At 43.1% G+C, this 12,205-nt stretch overlaps 1 protein-coding gene across 1 annotated transcript in view; it reads right to left on the bottom strand.

Moving 5' to 3' along the window:
- Positions 1-12,205, bottom strand: part of LOC149289506 (C3 and PZP-like alpha-2-macroglobulin domain-containing protein 8) — a 62,688-nt gene that overhangs the window by 11,863 nt on the left and 38,620 nt on the right. The window contains exons 31-32 of the mRNA XM_089490553.1: positions 2,969-3,055; positions 2,422-2,558 (exon numbers count right to left, since the gene is read on the bottom strand). Of these exons, the coding sequence (XP_089346679.1) occupies positions 2,422-2,558; positions 2,969-3,055 (224 nt within the window). The remainder of the gene's footprint in view (positions 1-2,421; positions 2,559-2,968; positions 3,056-12,205) is intronic.

Below are 12,205 nucleotides of genomic sequence, written 5' to 3'. Positions count from 1 at the left end.
CAGAGACAGACTGCTGCCTCCTTTATGGGCAACATGTGGTTCAGAAATCACCTGTTCACAATCTGTGATACATTAGTACATAGTGTTCATAGCTAAACACACAAAACATAAATTACTGAGAAACCACTAAGAAAAATTGTGGGACTAGGTGAAACTAGTCGAACCTTGTGTTTAGGAGGTGATGGTTAAAGAGATGTATTTTATAATGAATAATACAGATGTTTCTACTGTGCAAAAACAGTTGCCACACTTTGAGGATGGTTACATTTGTGTATTATTTAGGAACTAACCCCATTTTCCTTGGAGATAGAAAATACTTCAACATGAAATACGTTCACTGTTTTAGTAGCCATAGGATTAAACAAGACCTGTTTACAGAGTGGACTGGTAAGAAGTAGGTAAGAGTAAGAAGGTTTTGAAAGCAGAGCTTCACAACAAGTTCTGTAATCATAACCCTTTTCACTCCTTGCTTTGTAAAGCTTCTAACAAATCGTAACACTTTATATTAACAATATAAAAGTGTATTTTTTTGTTATTTAGTCCAAACAGTGTGAAAAGATAACAATCTCTGAATGGTCAGATAAGTCAAACTGCCCAGCAGGACTTTCCTGTCAGTCAATAGCATGGAAATATCTAGAAGAAAAAGTGGTTTCCTTAAACCGATTTTGAATTTGTTGACCTTGTTATATTACCATATTGGCTCGAATATAGGCCGCACTTTTTCCCCCCACTTTAAGTCTTTAAAGTGGGAGTGCGGCCTATATTCGGGCTCTAGCGCCCGACGCCCGGGACATGCAGTCCCAGGCGCCGGGCAGGCAGCGGGGTTAGGATACAGATCCCCCGCAGCGGTGCAGGGGACCTGCATCCTACTCCCCGATACGGTTAGACAGCCTCCCCTGCCAGCACTTTCCACGGGGGGGGGGGGGGTCGGTGCCGGCACGGGAGGTTGTCTAAGCGCATCGTGCGGATGGTCACCGGCTGCTGAGGTTGTTTACCCGCATCGCCGCATCTACGCGTATTGCGTAGATGTCCTCCGCTGGCCCCGAAGACACCCGGGAGTCTCCTCTGGTAAGTCGGGGGACACACAGTGGCAGCATATCTCGGGGGGGGAGAGAAAGAGTGGCAGCATATCTCGGGGGGGGGGAGTGACAGAGTGGCAGCATATCTCGGGGGGGGGGAGACAGAGTGGCAGCATGTTTTTTTGGTGCTTTTTTAAAGAAAAAAACTTTTTCTTTAAAAAAGCACCAAACTTTTAGGGTGCGGCCTATATACGGGGGCGGCCTATATCCGAGCCAATATGGTATTATGAAAGATAGTATAGGTACTGCAGAGACTACTAAAATTGGTTTTGACAAAGGAAAATCCAAATCAGAAAGCAAAATGTGAGCTACCAGTTACCCCATTCCCTTATGAGATAAGTACATTCCACCTGTACAATCAAAAATCAGTGAGAAAAATGAAAGAGTGGGGTAAGAAGATGGGAGCAAGAAAAAGGCAAAAGTTAAGTAGGGGAGAGAAGAAAGAAGGATGTAGGGACATACTTGAACACAAATGGAAGAACCATCCACCTGTGCTATGCCTACTACCCACAGAACCAAACTTTCTCTGTCTATACCTGAGCCTCCTCACTGTTGGGATTGTCTTAGTCCCAGTCCTTTTAGCTTGGGGCTCAACTCCTTGCTAGGTGATTCAGGGCTTAAGAACTTCTGCAATGAGTGCTCATTCGGCGATGGAGGGTTTGGCAAGATACACAGGTTAGTAGATACACTGGTCAGAGTAGTACAAGGGAAAATTATACTGGAAGTGATTTATAAGCCAGTGTAGTACCACCTGCACCACAGGTCTGCATAGCACAGGAACTCTCCTGCAAACACCCTTTCCAACTTTCTCTTCCCAACTAGTGAACATAGGCTTTATGGCAATAACTAAATAAGTCAGCTAGCACAACCATGTTAAAACATATTGCACAAACACCCCTGATTTTACATTAACTTGTGAATTAGATGAATGTGAAAATGTTCATGGTATAGATTAAAGCTTCAGTGTTAAATTACAGTATAACATTACATTACACTACACCGTAAACATTAATAACAAACATGTGGTTAAGGAGGAGGCTGTATGAGAGACAGGGTCATCCAGATAGAGCAATATCCTCAATGGGAGTAATTGGCTTTAGACTTACAATTATATGATTTTTCTATTTAATAAACCTATTTTTTTACAGTGGAAACCATTACAACATCTTCTCCATATTTCCCTTTAGTTTTCAAAATATGATCGAATGAAAAAAAGTATGTATGCATCACAGTGACAGTGGATCATAAAGACAACATTGTACGCACACCTCACTAGTAAACAGCGAAGCAGCCAATGTAACAAGGGAGATATAACGGCCATACATGAAATTAATTAACTAACCTGTGTGGATGAAAATCCTCCAAGTGCATTGCGTTGTTGTGAAAGCCACTTAACTACAGGTAGGGCAGAAGCCACATCGCCAAGAAGGGCGTATGTCAATAGGGCATAAGCAGTCATTTCAACCTCCGCTGATACCACTGAATAAGGAAAAAGAGATATCTTTATAAGTAACAAAACAGACCAAGTTCTTCAAGCAGGGCTGGTCTGAATTGGAGACGTGGATCGCAGCAGGGTCACGAAACGCGGTGCGCAAGCAGTTATTTAGAAGGTGGGAACGGTGAGGAAGAGTGGAGTGAGTGTGAATGAAAAGCCAAAAGGTGCCAGGCTTCCTCTAAAGACATGTGACAACCAGACTTGCTGGTCACAGCAAAGAATATTGGTTTCTTAGGTAGGGCAATGATAAAGTTTGTGCAAAATTAGTTATCCAATACATTTAGCAAATTTAGAACATTAAAGAAGACCAAGGATAACTTCCTTGCAAACAACCGAAACATTGAAGGCCATTGTTTTAAAAAGGAAATCACAGAATTGCATCACATCCTGTTACCTGATTGAGAAAGACCATCATTAAATCCCATGAATGTATCCTCCTCTACTGCCATGGTCCCAGTTAAACTCCAGTGTGTGAAGCCATCTGGAAGAATTAAGATAAAAAAGGTTCAAGCACAAGTTCACATATAGAAAATATAAAAACAGCAACTTTCATTTTTACTTATTATTCTGCCTCTTTAAAGGTCCATGGTAAGACCCCACCTTGCATATGCAGTTTAATTCTGGACACCTTTTTCTTAAAAAAGACATTATGGAAGTAGAGAAGTTCAGAGGACGGCCACAAAACTAATAAGGATATGATAATGTTGTATAAATATGTACAGGGCACATACAAAGGGTTCTGTAAAGACCTGTTTGTTAATAGAACATTACAAGGACATGAGGTCACTCGCTAAGACTTGAAGAAAGGAGATTTAATCTATGACAGCGGAGGGTATTTTTTTACAGTAAGGACAATAAAAGTATGAAATTCACTGCCTGAAGAGTTGGTGCTAGCAAATACATTAGATGCCTTTAAAAGGGGTCTGGAAACAGAACATAGAGGGCTATGTATGATAGTATAGGAATTAATATTTATTTATTGCTTGTTGATCCAAGAAGAAGGAATTTTTCCCCATTGAAAGCACAATTCAAATTTTTTTTATCCTTCTTTTGGATCAACAGCGTAAACAAGGAATAGGGTTGAGCTTGAAGGACGCAAGTCTTTTCTCAACCTACACTACTAAACTACCATTACAAACGAACCCTCTGCAAGAAAGATGAATGGACACTCTAGTCCTCATACAGAGACTTTAGAACCAATTATTCATATTTCTTTGAATAAATGTTCTAAAGGTTCACCATCATTAGCGAAAAGAAAGAGAATTTATTTGATAGTCAGTGTAATTACCGATAATACAATTCGAACATTATAATAATAAAAAACAGCTATTTTCATATACTACATTTGCTGTTTACATATTACAAGGGGACCCTGTTGCCACCATAATACCGTATTTGCTCAATTATAAGACGACCCCCCAAATCTGAATATTAATTTACGAAAAAAAGAAAAAGCCTGAATATAAGACGACCCTATAAGAAAAAAGTTTTACCAGTAAATGTTAATTCTTCTAAACTATTTTTTTTTAATAAAAGCTATGTTTGAGAAAAATATTTCCAACCTGCCCCACAGTTATGCACATCTGCCCCAGAAATGCCTTATACCCCCTATATGCCACTGTGCCCCATGATACGCCTTTTAACCCTCTAAATGCCACTGTGCCCCATGATATGCCTTTTAACCCTATATGCCACTGTGCCCCATGATATGCCTTTTGACCCCCTATGTGCCACTCTGCCTCCAGAAATGCCTTATACCCCTATATGCCACTCTGGCATTTAGAGGGTTAAAAGGCATATTATGGGGAAGAGTGGCATATAGGGAGGTTTAAGGTATTCAGGAGGCAGAATGGCGTATAGAGGGTTAAAAAGGCATTTCTGGAGGCAGAGTGGCATTAAGGGGGTTAAAAGGCATTTCACAGAGCACTCTGCCTCCAGAAATGCCTTATGCCCCCCAAATGACTGTTTCTAACTTTTAGTTGAAAAATCTTTTACTCATCTATAAAAGGTAATAAAAAAACCTGCTAAACCTGCTATTTGTCCTGAGTTTAGAAATATCCAATGTTTTTATGTTTTTTTGCTTTTTTCTGCACGTTATGGAGCAATAAGTACAGGTAGCGTTTTTGCTATTTCAAAGCCATTTTTTCCAAATCTGGTAATTCTTCCCTCCATGTGCCATTTCGGGTATCTTTGAAGCCGGCCAATGCAATTTACCCCATCAAATCATATATTTTTGAAAACTAAACAGCCCAGGGTATTCCAAATGCTAGTATTTTAACCCTTTCCAAGCACTTATTCTACCATCAGCCTTTGTCAAACTTTATGGTAGTAATTTTTTTGCATTTGTTTTTTCACACACATTTTACTTTAGGTATGAATAAACAGGTTCTGATATATGTCACTATCATAAAACACCCCAATATGTGTTTAGCAACATCTCCTGAGTACAGCGATACCTCACATGAATGATTTTGCGTGGCTGTTTGGGGGCAAAAGGGCCACATTTGGGGCATGCACATTTTTCAATGTTGAACTTTGGCATTTGGGGATCCACTGCCCATGCCCTATTTGGTACATCTTTGAGCCGGGCTATTTCAGTGTGCCCAATAAAGCTATATATTTTTGAAAACTAGACACCCCAGGGTATTTCAAATGCTAGTATTTTAACTCTTTCCATGCACCATATCTACCACCAGTCTTTGTCAAACTTTGTGGTAGTCATTTTTTTGCATTTGTTTTGTCACACACATTTTACTTCAGGTATGAATTAAAAAGTTCTCGTATATGTCACTATCACAAAACACCCCAATATGTGTTTAGCAACATCTCCTGAGCGCAGTGATACCCCACATGAATGATTTTGCCTGGCTGTTCGGGGGCAAAAGGGCCACATTTGGGGCATACACATTTTTCAATGTTGAACTTTGGCATTTGGGGATCCACTGCCCATGCCCTATTTGGTACATCTTTGAGCCGGGCCATGTCAGTGTGCCCAACAAACCATATATTTTTGAAAACTAGACACCCCAGGGTATTTTAAATGCTGGTATTTTAACTCTTTGCATGCACACATTTTACCACCAGCATTTTTTCAAAGTTTGCAGTAGTATTTTTGTGTGTGTATTTTTCCCACACACACCTACTTTATGTATGAATTTACAGCTCCTGGTATATGCCGCTGTCACACGACACCCCAATATGTGTTCAGCAACATCTCCTGAGTACAGTGATTCCCCACATGCATGGGTTTGTCATTTTTTGGGGGAACTAAAAGGCCACATTTGGTACGTGTGCATTTTTCTAATTGGAAATTAGATGTGTGGCCATCCTTCCCCCAGTGTTAATTGGGACCTTGATGAACCCGGCCAATTCAATTTACCCCATCAAATCATACATTTTTTTAAAGTAGACACCCCATGGGCATTTAATATGCCAGTATTTTAACTCTTTCCATGCGACAATTGTTTTAAGCTAATATGCTAATTTTAGGACTTGCTCACAAAAATATATTTTTTATATATATTTTTTTTTTGCCTTTTTTTTTTATTTTTGTAACATTTTTTTTCAACTTGTAGGTTCCTCCGATAGTGACATCAGTGGGAAATTATTTTTACATTTTACTGGTTTTTTACTATTTTTTTTCTAATTATTATTAATTTTATTTTATTTTTTATTTATTTTTTCTAATCACACTGTGATTAGAAGGCTGACCTCCATTGACTTGCATGGTTGAATGCAGTACCTATATTCAACCTGCAAGTGGAGCCAGAGTTCTCTAGAGGGTCAGGAGACCGTCTAGCGAACCTTTTCATCTTTATTATTTTTTTTTCCCGGGCCGCCGCCATCTTGCTGATGGCGAAGATCACCGGCAGCTGCGGCTGTGACTGCTCTCCGGATCGAGGATCAGGTAGTTAAAAATGCATGTCTGATGTGTATATATGATGGGACCATCACATTACGGCTGCAACAACTAATCAATAATAATCGATAATGAAAGTCGTTGCCAACAAATTTCATTATCGATTAGTTGAATCGATTTTTATCGATTATAAAATGAGGGTTTTTTCAGAGCAAATGCTCTGAAAAATATCCCTCGTTTTATAATCCGTTTAGTGTCTGACTCACAGCAGCAGCTCCTACTTACAGTTCCTCCCTGCAGTCACCGCAGTGAGAAAGGGGCGGGGCCAATCGGCAGTGACAGGGAGAAAGAAAGGGGCGGGGCCAACGTGCCAATTGGCCCCGCCCATTTCCGATACCGTCAACATGGCTCAAGAACTCACTGGTGAGTATAACATTTATATTTGGGCTGCTGAAAGTTAGGGGCAGTTATAGTTAATGGGGTGTTTAGGGTTAATTTAAGGGCTGTTATAGTTAATGGGGTGTTTAGGGTTAATTTAGGGGCAGTTGTGGTTGATGGGGTGTTTAGGGTTAATTTAGGGGCAGTTGTTATTAAATAAAGTTAACTTAAGGTGCAGTTAGAGCTAAAGGGGGGCAAACTGAGGGGAATCTAAATCCTGGGGGCAGTGAAGATTAACCCAGTACTTATTTATAAAAGTATTGTCTGTGAACGAGTCTGCAAATCTATGAGTGCACTATGGCATATCAGGGGGGTATACAGCATACCTTGGGAGGACGGAGTGACATATTTGGGGGTATAAGGCATATAGGCTAAATAAGACATATGTGGGGAGGGCAGTGTGGCATGTCTGGGGAGGGCGGTGTGGCATGTCTGGGGAGGGCGGTGTGGCATGTCTGGGGAGGGCGGTGTGGCATGTCTGGGGAGGGCGGTGTGGCATGTCTGGGGAGGGCGGTGTGGCATGTCTGGGGAGGGCGGTGTGGCATGTCTGGGAGGGCAGTGTGGCATGTCTGGGAGGGCAGTGTGGCATGTCTGGGAGGGCAGTGTGGCATGTCTGGGAGGGCAGTGTGGCATGCCTGGGAGGCAGTGTGGCAAGCCTGGGCTCAAATATGCATAACTGGGGGGGGGGCAGGCTGGGAAATAAAAACAGTTTGTTTCTTACATCTTACGTTACTTTATTAAATTATTATTTTTTTTTTATTTAATAATTTTTTTATCCGATTAATTGAAAAAATAATCGGCCAACTAATCGATTATGAAAATAATCGTTAGTTGCAGCCCTACATCACATAAAACAATAATAAAGGGAGGGGCTTGCTGGGGGCATTAATACAAATAGTGCTGGCTGGAGGCATCAATACACAAAGGACAAAAACACTAAGGGGGTATCAACAACAATGCAGTGTGGAAAATCTATCCTGGTGTAGATGTCTGCGTCAAAGATTGTGTCCTGCTGATTGTGTGTTTTTGGTTATCAGTATAGCATAGCCTGTCCTGGTGTGTGTGTATGGGTGTCAGTGTAGCAGAGCCTGTCCTGGGGTGTGTGTTTGGGTGTCGGTGTGGCAGACCCTGTCCTGGTGTGTGTGTCTGGGTGTCGGTGTGGAAAAGTCTGTCCTGGTGTGTGTGTTTGGTTATCTTTTTCCTGGCACTTAATTTACAGTAGGAACTATTTCATTTTTACTTGTCCAGAGATAAAACGCCCTCCTGAATTTGTAGTGACTTCAGGGGACAAAACATTCAAGGATCTGAAATCATTTAGTGGAAAAGATAAGGTATTGTGTTATTTACTCTATAATATTTATTTCAAGGATTAGTCACACTAAATTGTGTATATATATGTTTTTTCATTAAAATGGGCTGCTCAGTCTTAAATGCCCGGACCTATTTTTTGTCCCAGTCCAGGCCCGGACCATACTATTTAGAATAGGAGCCTTTAGAACTATGTATTCCTACTCTTGTTTGTAAGCTCTTTGAGCAGGGCCTCCTCACCTGTTTCTGTAAGTTAAATTGTTAGGTTATATACTACTTATTAAGTCCTGTCTACAAATTGTACATGGGATAATAATTTCCCTCCAATTTTAATAACATGATAATTTTCGAACAGACAGCAATGCGCAGATAGGGTATATTACAACTGGAGAACACTACAAACTGGCTACAGGCTCTATCTAGGCAATGAACCGGGAGACGAATCAATGATGGAAATACACAATAATGTACCAGACCATACATTTTTTTCTGTAGATCTTTATGAACTGGGTGAGCATCATGGGGTCTCCTTTAACAACTAAAGAGGTTAATTACCTGGACAATGTAACACTTTGAGTGCTGGATTTCCTCCTAAGAGGCTGTGCCGATTTTCATAGTTTTGCTTACCTATATTTACATACCTCCCAACATTTCAAAATGTGAAAGAGGGACACTTTTTAGATCTCTCTCGTGGAACTCAATACAAGCAATTGCACTTTCCAATGTCCTGCTTGAATTGCCACTTAAAACACACTTCATTTTTGTCAGCACAGTCATGCATATTAAAAATAACCAACACATTGAATTCCCATGAGGCACACATATACACATACACTGCCCTTACACACGCACACATATACACGTACACTGCCCTTACACACACACATATACACATACACAGCCCTTACACACACACACATATACACGTACACTGCCCTTAGTTGAGCTGACTAGAGGGAGATTGTGATCTCCCAACTAGTCCTGCAGGCTGCAGCTGCTGACCAGGCGGCTGTGCGTCCCCTGGCAGCTGTGCGTCCAAGTTGAGTATCGCTCTTGCCTTACCCTTCCTCCTCCCCCTGCAAATCGGGACAGAGGTAGGGATAGACAGGACAGCAGGGACAAAGCTCAAATCGAGACAGTTGGGGGGGGCATGTATTTAGGAGACAAATTTATGCATAGCTTGCGCTTTACCTAGGTACAAGTTAAATCGTATATAGGCAAAACATCCATCCTGTTACATGCTATAATACCAAATACTAAACTTAATTTTCTTACAACGCTCCCACCATCCTTAGTTAATTTATGCAATAGATGTGGTTGTCCATATATGCGGATTGCACACACAGAGCATTTAGGCGACAGTTCACAACATATTGCAAGATAGGCACAAATAAGAAAGGGTTAAATTCCATAATTATTTGAGGTAACATTATCTAAGGAGAAAATACACATTCATACAATGTTTGTGCCTATTTTTATTAAAAATAAATAAATGTAGGGCTGCAACTAACGATTATTTTCATAATCGATTAGTTGGCCGATTATTTTTTCGATTAATCGATTAATCGGATAAAAAAATGAATGTAAATTTTTCATTTATTTAAAATAATGTAATAAACAAATTATATTAAATACAAACAGCAGAATAAAATGCATTTCTTGCCTTTATTTCGCAACCAGCCCCCCCCAATTTATGCACGTTTGAGCCCAGGGTTGCCACGCTGCCTCCCAGACATGCCACGCTGCCTCCCACATATGCCACTCCACGCTGCCTCCCACATATACCACTCCACGCTGCCTCCCACATATACCACTCCACGCTGCCCCCCACATATGCCACTCCACGCTGCCCCCCACATATGCCACTCCACGCTGCCTCCCACATATGCCACTCCACGCTGCCTCCCAAATATGCCACTCCACGCTGCCTCCCACATATGCCACTCCACGCTGCCTCCCACATATGCCACTCCACGCTGCCTCCCACATATGCCACTCCACGCTGCCTCCCACATATGCCACTCCACGCTGCCTCCCACATATGCCACTCCACTCTGCCTCCCACATATGCCACTCCACTCTGCCTCCCACATATGCCACTCTGCCTCCCACATATGCCACTCCACGCTGCCTCCCACATATGCCACTCCACGCTGCCTCCCACATATGCCACTCTGCCTCCCACATATGCCACTCCACTATGCCTCCCAAATATACCACTCCACGCTGCCTCCCACATATGCCACTCCACGCTGCCTCTCACGTATGCCACTCCACGCTGCCTCTCACGTATGCCACTCCACGCTGCCTCCCAAATATACCACTCCACGCTGCCTCCCACATATGCCACTCCACGCTGCCTCCCACATATACCACTCCACGCTGCCTCCCACATATACCACTCCACGCTGCCTCCCACATATACCACTCCACACTGCCTCCCACATATACCACTCCACGCTGCCTCCCACATATACCACTCCACGCTGCCTCCCACATATACCACTCCACGCTGCCTCCCACATATGGCACTCCACGCTGCCTCCCACATATGCCACTCCACGCTGGCTCCCACATATGCCACTCCACGCTGCCTCCCACATATGCCACTCCACGCTGCCTCCCACATATGCCACTCCACACTGCCCCCCACATATACCACTCCACGCTGCCTCCCACATATGCCACTCCACGCTGCCTCCCACATATACCACTCCACGCTGCCTCCCACATATACCACTCCACGCTGCCTCCCACATATGCCATTCCACGCTGCCTCCCACATATGCCACTCCACACTGCCCCCACATATACCACTCCACGCTGCCTCCCACATATGCCACTCCACGCTGCCTCCCACATATACCACTCCACGCTGCCTCCCACATATACCACTCCACGCTGCCTCCCACATATGCCATTCCACGCTGCCTCCCACATATACCACTCCACTCTACCCCCACATATACCACTCCACGCTGCCTCCCACATATGCCATTCCACGCTGCCTCCCACATATACCACTCCACGCTGCCTCCCACATATACCACTCCACGCTGCCTCCCACATATGCCATTCCACGCTGCCTCCCACATATACCACTCCACTCTACCCCCACATATACCACTCCACGCTGCCTCCCACATATTCCACGCTGCCTCCCACATATGCCACGCTGCCTGATACACCTTATACCCCGATACACCACTCCATCCTCCCCAGACATACCACTCCATCCTCCCAGACATGCCACACTGCCCTCCCCACATATGCCACTCCACTCTACCCCCAGATAAGCCACTCCACTCTACCCCCAGATATGCCACTGTGGCCCCAGATCTGCCTTATACACCCTGATACACCACTCTGTCCTCCCCAGACATGCCACACTGCCCTCCCCACATATGCCTTATATACCCTATATGCCTTATACCCCCAGATATGTCACTCCGTCCTCCCCAGATATGCCTTATACCCCCCAGATATCTCATAGTCCCCTCAGAGTCACAGACCATACTTTTATAAATAAGTACTGGGTTAATCTTCACTGCCCCCAGAATTTAGATTCCCCTTAGTTTGCCCCCCTTTATCTCTAACTGCACCTTAAGTTAACTTTAATAAATTAATAAAATTAACCCTCAGTCCTCATTAAATTAACCCTAAACACCCCATTAACCATAACTGCCCCTAAATTAACCCTAAAGACCCCATCAACCACAGCATCCCCTAAATTAACCCTAAAGACCCCATGAACCACAACAGCCCCTAAATTAACCCTAAACATACCATTAACCAAAACTGCCTCAAATTAACCCCAAACACCCCATTAACCACAGCTGCTCCTAAATTTACCCTAAACACACCATTAACCATAGCTGCCCCTAAATTAACCCTAAACACCCTATTAACCATAGCTGCCCCTAAATTAACCCTAAACACCCTATTAACCATAACTGTCCCTAAATTAACCCTAAACACCCCATTAACCATAACTGCCCCTAAATTAACCCTAAACACCCCATTAAC

This window comes from Sceloporus occidentalis, unplaced genomic scaffold (assembly GCF_023333645.1).
Source record: "Sceloporus occidentalis isolate IW3139 unplaced genomic scaffold, rSceOcc1.0.p SCAF_45, whole genome shotgun sequence".
NCBI classification, from domain to species: Eukaryota; Metazoa; Chordata; class Lepidosauria; order Squamata; family Phrynosomatidae; genus Sceloporus; species Sceloporus occidentalis.
Note: the sequence above shows the minus strand (reverse complement) of the source record. Positions and strands in the feature narration are given on the sequence as shown.